This window comes from Parasteatoda tepidariorum, chromosome 7 (assembly GCF_043381705.1).
Source record: "Parasteatoda tepidariorum isolate YZ-2023 chromosome 7, CAS_Ptep_4.0, whole genome shotgun sequence".
NCBI lineage: Eukaryota > Metazoa > Arthropoda > Arachnida > Araneae > Theridiidae > Parasteatoda > Parasteatoda tepidariorum.
Genome location: NC_092210.1, coordinates 74,582,803 through 74,599,760, shown reverse-complemented (window position 1 = coordinate 74,599,760; position 16,958 = coordinate 74,582,803). Strand labels below are relative to the sequence as shown.

General features: G+C 28.0%; 1 protein-coding gene across 1 annotated transcript in view; it reads right to left on the bottom strand.

Moving 5' to 3' along the window:
* Positions 1–13,806, bottom strand: part of LOC107457308 (calcium-activated chloride channel regulator 4A) — a 30,287-nt gene extending 16,481 nt beyond the window's left edge. The window contains exons 1-5 of the mRNA XM_043039362.2: positions 13,233–13,806; positions 8,982–9,258; positions 6,965–7,124; positions 4,495–4,597; positions 2,075–2,205 (exon numbers count right to left, since the gene is read on the bottom strand). Coding sequence (XP_042895296.1) covers positions 2,075–2,205; positions 4,495–4,597; positions 6,965–7,124; positions 8,982–9,258; positions 13,233–13,391 — 830 coding nt within the window. The 5' untranslated portion in view covers positions 13,392–13,806. The remainder of the gene's footprint in view (positions 1–2,074; positions 2,206–4,494; positions 4,598–6,964; positions 7,125–8,981; positions 9,259–13,232) is intronic.
* Between the last annotated feature and the right edge of the window lie 3,152 nt (positions 13,807–16,958).

The following is a 16,958-nucleotide window of genomic DNA, read 5'->3' as shown; positions in this document are numbered from 1 at the left end:
ATGCTATAAATAGGGAATAGTTGTCAAATAATTTTGTTTAAAAAAAAAAAAAAACTAATTTTCCGCGGAAACAAAATCGACAAAATTCAAGCATTGTATATTATGAAATGTGTATCGCGTAAATCAGGATGTATTTTAAAATTTCTATATTGGACGCCTTTTAAGACAAAAATTTTAGCTTCAATTTAAATAAAATTGATAAATTTTAGGTATAGATGGCACTTGATGTATATTAACCCCTTCCTTCTCGCTCCCGTGAAAATGACGGGGTGAGGTTTTGCCCTCTATTTCTCGCTCCTGTGATATTACCGGGCTGGAGTGTTCTGTAGTAACGCGCCAATAAGAATAAAACTAATTAATTTCTTTTGCTCGGAAAACATTTTTTTTCTCATTTTACACACCAGATGGCAGTACCAGGATATTTTAAATGTAATTGTGGATGGTTAGTTTATTTTAAACTAGATGTCAGCACTAATCAAATACGTGTATAAAAAAATAGGCACTTTATGATCGTTTTCTTAACAATTAAAAGATCGTTAAGGGGTTAAAGGAATAAATTACATTAAATTTAATTTTATAATTGGCCTTGAGTAGCCGATCCGTATTAGATTTGCGTTTAATTGATCAGATTTAAAAATTAAACCAGTGGTCGGAAAAACCATAACGTTCTTTTTTATAGTTAACTACAACTACTACACTTCTTTTAAATGCAGTGATTACAAATTACTTTTGTAATCACTGCACTACTTACTACTTTTGGGAGATGAATTAAGCTGGATGATTCAGTATACTCTCATGCTCAAAAGCAAAAAAGTTTAATATTTGAAAGGAAAAAGTTAATAAAGACATGGTTTGGAATAATAAGAAGGCAAATTTATTTTTTACGAACTTTTTACTTCAACCATTAACATTTTATGATTATTTTTGCAAATATTTGCGATTTTGTTGAGTGATTAAAGCTAAAGTTAACTGGAAAAAAAAAAAAAAAAACACGTTAGAAATTTGTATTCTCATTGCGTCCATTGATAATCACGTGTAAGTTTGTACCAGTTAGATTCCAGAAATTAGTTGTGAACCTTGTTTCTTTACTAAGCTGACGTTAAAAGCAATTGCAAGAAATGGCTAAAAGCTAGTGATATTTTCAAAAGTACAAACAAAAGTGGTACTACAAACTTAAGTTAACCTGTAGTACTGTTTTTTCAAAAGTAGTACTACAAACTATGTGTTTTCTCAAAAAGGATAAAGTTTTGAAGTAATAAAAATCTCTTAAAAATGAAAATGGTTACAGTGCATACTTATTTGTACTACAAACTTAAGTTAAGTTGCAGTACTGTTTTTCGAAAGTAGTACTACAAACTAGTGTTTTCTCAAAAAGGATAACATTTTGAAATAATAAAAATCAATTCAAAAATGAAAATGGCTACGGTGCATACTTATTTGTACTACAAACTTAAGTTAACTTGTAGTACTGTTTTTTAAAAGTAGAACTACAAACTACTGTTTTCTCAAAAAGGATAACATTTTGAAATAATAAAAATCAATTCAAAAATGAAAATGGCTACAGTGCATACTTATTTGTAGTGACTTCGGTAGTACTTGTAGCTCGTTTGTTTCGACCACTAAATTCAACATCTATTACAATTTCATAAAGTTAAAATAAAAGTTTTTAAGCGTTGAAAAGCTAGGAAGCAAAGTTCATTTGGATGAACAAAAGAAACCTATCTCAAATAATAATAATACTTATGTTTTGTCATAGTCATTTAATAAAATCATGTTCCATAAATAAAACATATCAGACTTTTCTAACAGATTTGCACTAGTGTCAGTTAATTTTGTCTGTATATAACATATAACAGATATTGTGAAAGCATTGTTTAACAGCTTATTTCATTTTGCATAGCCATCTGCTGACAAAATTCGTAACTAACTTTGAAACTTGGTGATATTCTAATACTAGTTTCTCAAACAGAACGAGACAAAGCGTCATTTCCATTGCTTTCCTATTTTCTATTGTTTACATCGCGTTTTATTGAAAACATTTTTCAAATTATTTCAATCTGAAACTACGACTTACCGCTTAGCTTTAAAATCATCATGTTGTGAAATAATTTTCCAAGTACTCTGTTCTTTACATAGAATGTTCTGCTTTGATGGCACATCTTTATTGTGTGGATGCGCAGAAGAATCATCGCAAAAGAATTTAATCTTAAACAAACACATTTCATTAGTTACACTATTTCAATCAATAAAAATACACGAACAAAAAGAAAATCAAATTGTATATATTTATAATATTATTTAATGTTAGTGTATTTTGTAATAAATGAATTGTAAGAATTTTGCTGAAGTGTCCTCTTCATACAGAGAAGGGATTTTATTTACTCCATGTTAATCTACGGAGAAATGTATAAACGCGATTTCCTTATTTATATAATAGTTAATTAATATTTTAGAATATTTTTTTTAATTTAATTTTATTGATTCTTACGTGTTCCTTTGAAAATGCACTGTTAGAAATTTCACGGAAAAATGGTTAAATAAAAATTTATTTAATTGCTATTTTACCATATTCAAACAAAACTGCCAAATAATCATAAATAAGATGGTATTTAAACTGTTAACCGAGAGAAATACTATTCATTAACTGCTTTCACCTAATACGGTTAAACAACCAGAATTTTAATTGCACCAACTTCAAACATATTTCTTTCATTTCCTTCAACACATAAAGAGCTTCCACGGTCCTGTCCTTCCCAATTTGTCACCCCGGACTATTAGAATACGATACTCTCACTCACACATAGATGGCAGCACCATAAAGCTGCTACAATATCTCCAATGTCAAGTTGAACTTCTCTTTTACGGCTTTGAAAACATGCTAGTAGTATATGGATAACAAACCATATAGTTTTTTAATTCATGATTTGTTAACCATACTGGTTGTAAACGGTTTCAAAACCGTAAAAGTACGAAAATTTCAACTCTACGGTTAATTGGATGGACAGATTGCTGCCGGTTATTTTACCGTAATTTTGGAATAAAAATCCCAACAGTGTAGTTAGTAAGTATTAATTTAACAATATTTTTTAATTATTTTTAAGAATTTTTAAAAATTATTAATAAACTCTTTTAAGCTTTAAAAATACTTGCGACATTAAAATATAAGATTAGCTACTAGATTCAATGGAACACATTTTAATAAAATAATGGAAACAAAAAATATTTAATAGTTTAAATAAGCTATTTAATATTAACAAAAAATCGTCTTATATGTAATTTATTACGTAAAGAAAATAGAATACCTTTTCTGATCCTTAATATGGAATCTGTGTAATAAGTATAGAGAAGCAAATTAATTCAAATGTATTGCATCATTTTTTGGGTAATCTTATATTTTATGTGTAAGGAGATAGCATAGCTCTAATAATAGTTCTTATAATGCATCGATTAATAATTAAAGATTTTAAACTATCGAATTATCTATCATCAATATATCTGTACTATTTTTCCGATAACTTGCTAAAGATTTAAAAGCTAATTTAATCTGAGAGTGTAAGCTTTGTCTTCTTCTTTTGACATAATATTGCCTTTTTATACGAATCTCGTAACAAAGATTATTTTTCATTTTTAAAGATTGAAGCAAATTCAAACTCAAAAACATTTTTTCAACAGATAATATTTGTTAGATTAGCACTTAGTTATTTAATTAGGTATTTAAAGGAGAAATTTATATGGTGGCCACTGGCAGCTAGGAAGTAAATTTATTGGTGGCCATTTTTTTCTTCTTCTTTTCACTAATCAATATTTCTTTCCCCTAATCACTTTCATTAACCAACTTTTGGTGCTAAAAGCATCTTAATAATGATTTTGATTCTAAATTGTTATAAGAGAATATCTATTCTTTTATTTTTTAGTTTGAAGAATTTTTATTAAAGTAAATAATAGCATTATTGCATAATTTCATTATAAAAACAATTATAAGCATATAATGTCTATTGATTCTGAAATGAAATATTAAAATTTTTGACAATTTAAAATTGTTATATATAACTATATTCTTAGAGTAGTGTATTAGATATATTATTATATATGCAAGTTTAAATAATTCTCTGACAACGGAAATTTAAATTTGCCTATTAATGTAAATAATAAGCAAATTCAATTTTAACAGGTAAAATTTAAATTTTTAAGGTAAAAGTTATCTCCTTACGAGAAACAAAGAAATTCTCTAATTCAGAAAAAGAAAACTAATTTTATGTTAATTTTCTATTATCAATTCTTAAAATTTGGAATTCTAGGTTAAGTTGTATCTCACCACCATAAATTAATGGCTTTGTCTAGGTTAAAGTCATTCAGAAGCAGTGTCCGCACTTAGAACTTCAAATTATTAATCAGTAATTTAGCCAAATATCAAAAGTATTAACCAGGTATCGAGTCTTAATATTTTTCTGTACTTATTTCACATTGCAAATGATAAAAAGAAATGTGTCTTACATTCGGAAAATCCATATTAGTCATGAGCGATGATGTAATTCCATTGTTCTTTCCATACTTCGGTACGACATTACATTTTTTAGAACTTCCCATTTCAATGTCTCTGGAAAATAAAGTTTATATCACAATTAAATTATTTAACGATCGTTTATTATCATTAATTCTTGTCTTAAGTACAATAATTAAACATAATTAGATTATAACAAAAGCAGTTATTAATTTCAACTTATGAAATATTTTGAATGAAACTTCAAAACTCTCTTTTAAGAAGCAATATCATTCGAGGTAAATAGCGGCTAATTTTAAAGCATTCGAAATGATTTTAGCTTAGATTTTAACAAGATTTTTGTTTCTGTGATATTTTGATTTGAAGGATAGAAATTTCTTCTTATATCATTTTTGAGGTAGTCACACATGTATTACATCCCAAAGTAAAAAATAAAAAACTACTTTCTTGATTAGCATTCAAGTTGGAAACAATGTATATCATTCCTAGCAATTAATGTGTCGAAGAGTAACTTACAAATAAACATATGACATATCTATATGAACGCGATCACCTTTTTCATGCAAAGACAAGTTTTTGTATATAAACTAATTAATATATAACTTGCATATATTCATTAACCTATTGTTTAGTTTGAACTGAATACTGATGTAACTTAGACACGCGAAAATAAACTATTTTCATCCAGTTTAATTATTTTATCAGAGTAATTATTAAAGAAAAGACAAAAATATAATAAAATAAAAACATTTTTAAATGTATGTTTTTACGTTGATTTAAAGGAGAATAGAATTCTAATTTTCATATCTAAATTTTAAAAAAAAAGGCATAGGCTATTAGTTTTGAAAGACGCAAAGGAGAATTTCTGATGGTGATAAAAGTTTGTTACGAAAGTGATATACTCTAAGGTTTTTGTTTTAGTTCTGACAAAAACATATTTTGATTTTTTTTAATTAGTCTTCGTGAAGAAGGTAGTTTTTAAAATGTTTATTTTAATGTTATCTAAAGCGTACGTTACGTACATGTATATCGAATGAATTTTCATTTTCTCGTAGGTAATGAAAAATTTAAATATCAAACGAGTGATCAGTCATAAGCAATTGCAAAATTAAGCTTAACCCATTTTCATTTAGATATTTTTCTTGAGGGCAACGAAGAGCTGAGACAGACTGAGCTGTAACTTGGGCAGAAATGATAGCGAACAGACAGAAATAAAAAAAGGAACAGTTCATATAATTGAACAAGCTGCTCTACAGTTTTGTTTTAATTATGCTTATTACACTTGCACATGTAACAATGATGAGAGCTGCTTTTCATTTCCAAGCAATGAGTTTAATTTTGTACACAGAGAAACTCTATAAACTATTTGTTCTAAATGTTCTAAATGTAGTACCACTAAAATGCATGTAAACCAAATCGTAATGTATTAAATTTTAATGAAATGTAAAGAAATCAAAGGTTTTACAGGATGCATATGCTGCATACTTTAAGAACTTCATTTTAAAAAAAGTACTAGTTTACACATCAATGTAGACTAATATAAATATTCCATGTGCGAGCGAAGCAATCTGGTTCTGCTGATTGGATAGCTAACAGCTGGTGGAGTTCCTTAGACCTATGTATGGTGTTTTCTACACTAGGGTGCGCTGCAAGCTCTTTACTTTAAGAAATTGAGTCAGAGTGCACTAAAGACAGATGCTATGATTTAGTTTTAAAGTTAAAAGTTCAATTAGAAAAAAAAAATTATATTATGAAAAAACTAAGCCTCTGAAACAAATAAATCTGAGCCGTGGTTGCTCAAAGGGTACAGCGTTCACCTTCCAATGAGATGAATCGGGTTCGAATCCCAGCGATGGCTGATCGAAACGAATTCCGCACCCGGCTCGGACCGACCACATTAGTGACGTCAAATATCCTCAGTGGTACACGGATCATGGGCTAGAGTCCCCTTGCCGACAGACTAACCGTTGGAGGTTTTTGTAGTTTTCCTCTCCATGAAATGCAAATGCGTGTTAGTTCCATAAAAAAGTCCGCCTCGAAGGCAAATTTCTCTCAATACTTGATCCAGGATTTCCCTTGTCTTCTGGATTGAGTTCAAAATTACAAGTCTGTTCAATGACGGTAATAAAATAAAGTATACTCCAGGGTGAACCGTGATGGAGGGGGGGGGGACCGCGTTCGAATTCCAGTGATGGTTGGTCGATACGAATTCTGCATTTGTTTCTCGATACGAATTCTGCTGTAAAATTTCAAGCAACTCTGCAGTCGGTACTTTTTACGATCTTTTAATGAATTTTTTTTTATAGTGTACAAAGTTATGTTAAAAAAAAACAAAACTATGCAATATGCGAGTGAAGCAATCCGAAATTAACTACAAAAGTAATGTCGTAGGTTGGCGAATATTATTTTATTATGCCCCTAGTACTATTTTATTATGTGGAGGCAATGCCGCAAAACAATTACCTGATGTCGTAACTACTTTCTTTGTTAGTGCACTGTGTAACTTTCGTTGTGTTGGTTCCAGGTATAGTATAGCAAGCTGGATAAAGATCATCACCAACATAACCACTTTCATCAAATATTCCGTAACGGTACTTTGCCCACGCTCGAAGTAAGTCTTTACCTAAAATAACATGAAAAACAAAAATTAAAAATGAAAAAATAATGAAAAATTACTGATACTACATATTTTATGAATATAATTTTCTTATACAACATATTATTACTTAGCAACAATTAACAAAGCGAAAAAAAAATTTTTTAAAATTCATTATGAAATTTTTTATTAACAGAAAAAAAAAAGTTTTTTTTCCTAAGAGATTTAATAATGATAAAAAAATAATTTTGCTCCAAACAATTGTTTTTTTTCTATTGTAATTCGGGTACATGAGTGATTATTTCCGCATAAAAAGAGCAAAAATAATTTTTTTTTTCATTAAAGCAACTTCACTATTAGATTGATAATATATAATTGTAATATTAAGCTTCGAAAATATCTTTTTGGAATTAAAAAAAAAAAAAAACTAATTTGATACTTTTCTATTTCACGGCGGAATTAAATTTAGCTATTTCAATTACCTATTCATTTATTTTTATTCCATAAGAAAATAACCGTTACCTAAAAAATAAAATTTAAAAAAAATAAAACAGTAGAATTTACTCGAACCTGGTAACTTTGCATTGGTAACTTAGCGCTTTGCGCAGGCGAAAAGAAAAAATACACTTATTTTTCTTTTAATTCATATTTTCAGTGTTAGTGTACTTGCATATAAAGTAGATTTACAGTTTTTTTTCTTCTAAAGTTGAAGTCATATGTATTTTTAATACATCTTTAATGAGTAGTTTAATGTCGTATTCTCGTATTCGTATTTCTAACGCAATATGTTTTTTTTAAATTATTATTTTATTTATTATTATCTATTTAGTTTTATTATGTACTGCTTTTTACATTGAATTATTACAAAAAATTTTACATACAGATTTATTTTCTTTAAAGTGATGTAAATATTTGTCTACTTTACAACTCAAATCTTTTGACCACTATTAAATGAAATAATAAAAATAATAGATAATTATTAAAATTATATTTTGCTAAATATATATGAAATAATACTTCTCTAAATATATCTCGCTAAAATTATATTTCGCTTCGATAATTATTAAATTTTATATTTATCAGATAATTATTAAAATTATATATAAGTAAACGAATTTTATAATTGTGGGCAAAAATGTTTTCATTCGCTTCTTGAGATATGTCGAATTATGCAAAAAATAAAATTAACATTAAGTGGTCAAATTTTTGGTCGTTCTCCTGACCAAACTATTGTGACTATATTTCCATGAAGGACTACTCCATACATTTTGGGAGTCAAAAATCAATCAAATTCGTCAAAAAAAAAGGTATGTTTATTTAGAGAAAGTAAATTTTATTTTGTCTAATTTCGTAACTTAAAATCGCCTCCCAATGAGGTGAACCGGGGTTCGATCCCGGCAATGGCTGGTCGATACGGATTCCGCATCCGGCTTGCACCGACCACTGTGCTAACGTGAAATATCCTCAATGGTGGACGGATCATCGGTTAGAGTCCCCTTGCCGTCAGGCTAACCGTGGGAGGTTCTCGTGGTCTTCCTCTCCATGTAACGCAAATGCGGGTTAGTTCCATCAATAAATCCTCCACAATGGCAAATTTCTCCCAATACTTGATCCAGGAGTTCCCTTGTCTTCCGGATTGGGTTCAAAATTACAGGGCTACGGAGTTGAATATTAGCAGTCGTAAACCCAAAAATTGGTTCTGCTGTTCAACGACGGTTACAAAATGTAAAATAAATAAAATAAAGCATTAAGATTTAGTGCTTGTATGCTGAAATTTAAAATAAAATTATTCAGGGTGTTCCGTTTATTTACTTATTTTTTTTTCGCACTATGTTATTTATTATTCCCCCACAAAAGTTTCAAGTTATGAAATTGAAAGCATACCTTTCGAGTTTCCTTCTTTAAAAATGAATTCATCTGGAATATGAATTCGTAATCCGGGTTTTCCGCAGCCATCATTTTGAATAGTGTAGGCTTTTTGAAAGATATCATTCGATGTAATCCTTATATCAGGTTGGCGAAAATAATGGTCACCATTTTCCCAATTTCTGAACTTCGTTGCATCATGATACTTTTTTGGCACAGCAAAAATAACTTCTTTAAAATATAAGTTTCCTTTCGAAGCTTCTCTTAGGTTTCTGGAGGCGGTTTTAAATAATTCCTAAACAATAAGTATAAATGAGCATGTATTAAAATATAAATGAATTTAAGTGCATATTTATGGAGAAAAACATGAACTACATTACAATTACCATAATTTTTTTGTTTGGTTTGCATCATAGATAAAAATCAAGGCTTTTAACTAGCTTCTTCACATAACATTAATATTGTCATACTGCATAACATATTTCCTAACATTTTAAAATCAAATTATTATATTATGTAATCCTTTTTCAATAAAAAAATCATTAATATAATCTGTAGTCTTTTTATACCACAACCTTGATTTGAGTTCAGAATGAAATCTATTTTTAGATATTCCCCCGAAATCTGCCTAACACATTTGCATAGAATTCGAAAATCGTTATAGGATTGCTAATGTTTTGATTTCATTAAACTTCGTTGTTATTTCTCCCGCTTTCTTTTCCTCCAACACATTTTAATGTCTTTGGCTAAAAAAAGAGCCTTGGCATTAAATTTAATCAATTAATTGACAATACATGGGTTTTTTTAACTTTCCTTGGCGAAAACTTAATTAATTAATAGCCAATACATGGATTCCTTAACTTTCCTTGGCGAAAACTTAATCAATTAATAGCCAATACATAGATTCCTTAACTTTCCTTGGCGAAAACTTAATCAATTAATAGCCAATGCATGGATTCCTTAACTTTCCTTGGCGAAAACTTAATCAATTAATAGCAAATGCATGGATTCCTTAACTTACCTTGGAGAAAACTATGGTAATGTACACACGAGACTTCCATTTTTGATTTCTTGGTGGATGTATGTGTCCTGTTGCCTAGTCCTGCTGTCACACTATCAGGGCCATTTTCCAGATTTATAATATGATATTGTATATTTATATAAAAAATTGAGATTAATCTTTACTTCGGAGCTCCACATAAATTTCAAAAATAAGGCACTTTTATTTATTATAATTTGATTATTTATAAAGCAGTTTATAGTTTTTGTTAAATATTTGCTTGCCTACATCGCTCCGGAATAAAATATGGACAATTAGAAATGCATCAATCAAACATTTTTAATAAATAGTAATTTCTTCTACAAACCAAAACTTTTTTAGACAAATATATACTAATTTATATTTACTGTAACATGAAATTACTTGAATGAAGATCGAAAAAGAAAGAGTAAAATTTATGAAAGGATTTTTTATATGCATAAAATCTACAATAGTTAAAGAAATTTCAAATATTTCGTGGTTTATATAATATTTAAAATTAAATTAATTGTAAAAAATTATAATAAATACTATGAAAATCGAATTAGTTCAAGAAACTGAATTAGTTCTTACACGCTTGTAAAAGATAAGTAGAAAAAAACTGCTGTAAAATTAAATTTATATAACACTTCATAAAAGTTAGTAAAATTAAATTTATATAACACTTCATAAAAGTTATTAAAATTAAATTTATATAACACTTAATAAAAGAAATCTAATTGAACAAAAAAGTATTTTGACAAATTTTTATTTTATTTTAACTTTTCAAAATAATATATTTCATAAATATCTGCTAGGTCCAGAAAATATTTCTAAAATCTTAATTTTAATTAAAAAGTTAAGCGTGCACAGAATCTCTGGCTAAAATTTGCTGATATAACTGCATAGCTGGTACACGCCGTATTAATATTTGAGTTATTACTATTAGTACTAATATTTATAATACGCCTAGAGTTGCTATCTANCATTAAATTTAATCATTTAATAGCCAATACATGGATTCCTTAACTTTCCTTGACGAAAACTATGTTAACTTACACAAAAGACTCCCATTTTTGATTTCTTGGTGTCCTGTGAGGCTTAGCCCTGCAGTCACACTATCAGGGCAATTTTCCATATTTATGATATAATATTGCATATTTACATTAAAAATTGAGATTAATCTTTAATTTGGAGCACCACATAAATTTCGAAAATGAAGCATTTTCATTTATTATAATTCGATTATTTATAAAGCAATTTATAGTTTTTGTTAAATAATTGCTTGCCTACATCGCTCCGGAATAAAATATGAACAATAGGAAACACATCAATCAAACCTCCTTAACAAATGGTAATTTCTTCAACAAACCAAAACTTTTGTGGACAAATATATACTAATTTATATTTACTGTAACATGAACTTGAATGAAGATCAAAAAAGAAAGTGTGGAATTTATGAAAGGATTTTTTAGATGCATAAAACCTACAATAGATAAAGAAATTTCAAATATTTCGTGGTTTATATAATATTTAAAATTAAATTAATTGTAAAAAATTATAATGAATACTATGAAAATCGAATTAGTTCAAGAAACTGAATTAGTTCTTACACGCTTGTAAAAGATAAGTAGAAAAAAACTGCTGTAAAATTAAATTTATATAACACTTCATAAAAGTTAGTAAAATTAAATTTATATAACACTTCATAAAAGTTATTAAAATTAAATTTATATAACACTTAATAAAAGAAATCTAATTGAACAAAAAAGTATTTTGACAAATTTTTATTTTATTTTAACTTTTCAAAATAATATATTTCATAAATATCTGCTAGGTCCAGAAAATATTTCTAAAATCTTAATTTTAATTAAAAAGTTAAGCGTGCACAGAAGCTCTGGCTAAAATTTGCTGATATAACTGCATAGCTGGTACACGGCGTATTAATATTTGAGTTATTACTATTAGTACTAATATTTATAATACGCCTAGAGTTGCTATCTAGAACCGGCTAGATAAGGATTTCATTTTTTGTCTGATCCTGTTATCCGGTACCGACATGACAAGTCATAAAGGCTGTGCAAGTGGGGCATTTGCCCCGAGCCTCACACGTTTAGATGTCCCCACATTAATTTTATTCAAATTTTTTTTTTTGCTATTATAAAATTTTTTATTTATTTTATATTTTTCTTTTGCATTCAAAAGTTTCTAAGTTTTTTTTTCTACTTTAAACGTGGTTTTAGAAGGCAATACTCAGGGCCGTTTTATCCATTAGGCACTGTAGGCAACTGCCTAGGGGCCCCACCACGTTCAGGGGCCATGTGCTACAGAGAAGAAAATTGACAATGTTTCTAAAACAGTAAAAATTTAATTCGAAATTTCAATGACGATTGTCTTGCTCTGTACATTACATCGACGCTATTTTAGTACATTTCTGAACGCATTCCAAATTAGATATTAATATTATGGTAGTTAGTTCCTATATAACGCAGTAATATAATCGCAAGCAATTTTATCGCGGTAATTTTAACGCCGACTAATCAGATGACAATATAGCAAGAGCAGCTTTTTTAACACAACACGCTTGAATTAGACAGGCTTGCACAAAGTTTAAGGAACATTATTTCGAGGACATTGAGCCTGAGTTTATAGACGAAATGGTGCAGTATAAATACTTCATCTTACAATTAGAAGACGCCAGAAAAAAAATTGTGCCTGCCAAAGAGTCTTACAAACTGATTATTGGTAACATGGCACAATCAACTTTCCCGAATGTAATGACANTCAGATAGTTATTTCAAATAGGATTTAAACGTAAACTCACTTAACTTCTAAGGGTTCTAAGATACAAAATTTTTTTTAAAAAAGTAAATAAATAAATAAATTAAAAAAAAACGTATATTCAATTTTAAGAACGAAATTGAATAATAATAATTACGGAAAAATGTAAGTTATTAAGTTACTCATTCTTAGTGCTTGAAATTTGAAAAAAAAAACTATGTAGACTACTTCAACAATTAAAACAAAAATCTAATTTTAAATATTAATTAAAAACCTAGATTCAAAGCATCATTTCAACTTCCATGATATTTAGTATAAATACAATTTAAAAATAAGAACCAATTAATAAATAAGAATAAAAACAAAAACAAATTGATATTAATTAAACAACTGAATCAATTATAAAAATAAGATTATAAAATAAGAAATTATGAAATAAAATAATTATAAAATAAGATTAAAAATCTTACTTCTAATTCGATAAATAAGGAGTCCACTTTTGAGTTAGGAACATCTGGATGAAATCCAACCACAACATTTGTATAACCTCCATCTGAATCAATTTTGATTATTGCACATGATAGTCTTAAAACGTAAAAAACCAAGACAATTTTCAAAAATATCAACATTCTAAAATTAATTAGAATACTACGTTACTTCAACTCTTTCTGTAACCTAAGAACACAGTGCATTTCTTTCTACCTTATTCTACTACAGGCTCTATAGACAAAACATTATCGTTTGCGGAATTTTAGAGATAAGACATTTACGGTCACAGGGAAAGTCCATTTTTGTTTCTTTTTTCTAACACAGAAAGTCCTGACAAGAAATAAGCTTAAGGATTTGAAAGAAATGATATAATACACAGTTTCTGATTCTCAAAAGGACTTATTCTGAAAAAGAAGAGCACTAATTCTTATGAAGAACAAATATTCTTCTACAACCAAATAATTCCTTATCTATGGGTGATTCATTGCAGACGATATCTTTTGTTACTTCGTTTGAAAAATGGTCTTATCTTCAGTTCAAAACTTGGATGTTAGTGAGGTAAACAGAATTCGACGCTAGAGAAATGTATTTAAGGTTAAATGAAATGTAATCCGCTTTGGGGTAGTGAATATTTTGATGCACGCTTGGTTTGATTCTTTCCGGTGTTTTGTGTGGACTTTGGAACGCACCCTTCTTTATCCGTTTTCCGTTCGGTTGTTGACAAGTATAAAAACCATAGAGCGTCCGGTGCTTTGATCGAATTATTATTTACCAAATAATATGACCTCTACTCTTTTAAGTATTTTAAAATAAACTATGCTTTATGAGTAACTAATAGAATTGTAATACCAAAATCGTAGCAAGAACATTTAGGAATTACCTGTAGAATTTTATAACACCATTGACTTAATAAAGAATTATAAAGTCTGCAAGCGAATCTTATGTTCTTTAAACACACATGGCTTAAGTAAATCAAACACTTAAAAACTTTTTATTGAGTTCGTAACATTTGAGCAGTATTAGAAGAATTTAAAATTAAACTATGCTTCCACATAATTTCCCGATTACAAATTGTACTAATTTGGCATTTTTTGTGCTGTTTGCAGTGCACACAAGTGCAGATAAAATTGTAAGTTTATTGAAAAGATGTTATTTAGAAATTTTGGGGTATTGAAAGTCTAGAATCGATCACATTGAAAAGATTAGGAAATAAATTGCAACTATGTAATCACTGAAAAATTGCAGTCACAGACTATGATCATAAAAATTTTGCAATCGCTATCTGAAAATTATGCGCTTATTTCTTTTTTTTTTACTTTATACTGAAGAGTATTTTTAAAATACTTTTTAAGTTGTAATAAGTATAATTGAACAAATATTATTCGTACCTTCTTCTTCTTTTTTTAAAAAATTGTTCTTAAATGTTTAATTTAAAGCTTGCATAAATTTGTATACTTTAATTATAGCATAATTCACCGGATGTGTTAAAATAAAAAGCAAACAATATATTACTATTATGTTCTGCTATATTATTTCGTTGTATATTTACTATGGTGTTTCTTGTTAACGATGCGCAAATTTCTTTTTAATTAAATTTTTCTATTCATGTAATCATATTTTTTATATTCATGTATTTGTATTCGATTTTTAATAACCTTATCATAGAAAGAAGGAATTTGTGGGCATATTTCTGCGTGTCAGTTTGTGGGCATAACATGGAATTTAGATATGCAAAAACAATAAAAAATAATAATAACTTGATGTAGCTATTGTTTCAAGAAAAGAAGAGATAGCAAAATTAATTGAAATTTAATTCACTTTGAAGAAGAAAAAATTAGTTCGGCATATTTCACAGCATTCGATTATATTTAATTTACCCAAAGAATTAACGGACGTTGTAGTTGAAGTGCAGATTATTTGAATTGTTTAAAAATAATCAGACCAAGATAGTAAAGATAGATCCAGAAAATCCATTCTTATGGAGGTGGGAGTATTTATGGCATTCATTTCTGAAATAATGCAATATACCATTTTTTATGCATTTCTATTTATACCTTTCGAAGAAGATAATCTAATGAGGGGTTGCTAGCAAGAAAAAAATTTCATTACCTCTAAGGAAAGCTCATTTGAAAGGAGATCTGTTCAGAGCTGGATTTATAAATATAAAGAAACTATAGGCTTGAGGGGTTCTAAACTATTGCATGTAATGGTGTAGATTATATTTTTTAACAACTATTAATTGTCTGTGTTTTTTAGAAATGGAATATGTATCAATTTGTATATACAATAAAAGAAAATTTTACATTTCTATTGGTGATTTGAAATCTATTTTACTTTCAATTTATTTAATTACTTTAAATTTGTTGATAAGTGCTTATGCGTTGCAAAAGGAGGATAATGTTATAGAAATCGAAATTGGCTTAAACTAATTAAAAAAGAACAAGCAATGTATAAAAAACTCGTTTTCCCTCTGACTATGTAAAAAAGGGATATCGAAAATCGAGTATTTTAAATGAATATCAAGTGGTTTTTAAAAATTTGATTACACTACTAACTATAAAGACATTTTAACAGTTGTATAACATGCAAAACAGTTACTTCAAACAATGCCAATATCTTTGCTTCTTTGGATCTTCACGCGAGAATTCTCTTGTTTTATCATCTTCTTCCTCTAATATATTTATCGACATGAAATCATGCGTCACTGAGAAATGCATTTTTCTATTATCATTAAATGTGATGAAAAATTCGTAATGGCGAGGTCTTATTGCATAGATATTAATAGAATTCTAAAATTTCACGCATACCTGCATACAGAAAATGTTCTAATGTTTAATGACTAATGTTCTAAGAACTGAGCATCATTATACAAATATTTTCGTTCCTGCCATTGTCAAAACAAGGTTACAGTACCTATTAAAAAAAAGATTAAGAATTTACTTTGCTGAAATTGATAATTGATTATAAATAATAAAAAAAAAGAGTGAAAATTTAATTTTTGTTTCGAATTTGCGAATAAAAGTAAAATTTTTTATTAACTATTGTGAATAAAATATTAAGTGGATACTTGATGAATACGTGTGAAACATTAAGTGACGAAATTGTTGGCAAATCGGTTGATTGGACTCCGGAAAAAGAATACACAATGAAATGTCCTGCGTAGATAAATGACTAAAATAATTTATTTTAAGCGTGAAGGACATATTAGTCAGAATGTTGATCATTGAAAGTTTCAAGAAGCTTTTTCATTTTTAAAATTCACATGGTTCTAAATAATGGAAATCTATCGTCAAAAACGGATATATTTTGTTTTTAGTAACTGATATAAAGCTAAAAATATATTCCATTATACATGGAATCAATTTTTCATCGAAGAAAGAATAATAATAAATATTAAATAGAATTTTCTGAAAAAAAGTTTATTGTTTGCTCTTTGGTGACTTTTGGAGACAGCGCACAAAAAAATAAAATAAAATTAGCAGAAATAATTTTATACAATAAAGTATACAATAAAGAAAAAACAGTATACAATAAAGAAAAAATAACTATTTAATTAACACTTAAATCAAAAATTAACACTAGTAAGATATTTGCATGAAATAAAGAAAGAGAAATTGAAAAGCTGGGGAGAAAAACTAAAGGTTCGATTCTGTCTTGTGAACTGAAGAATTCACATGGTCAAAAAAATTTCAGTTAAGGTTACAAGC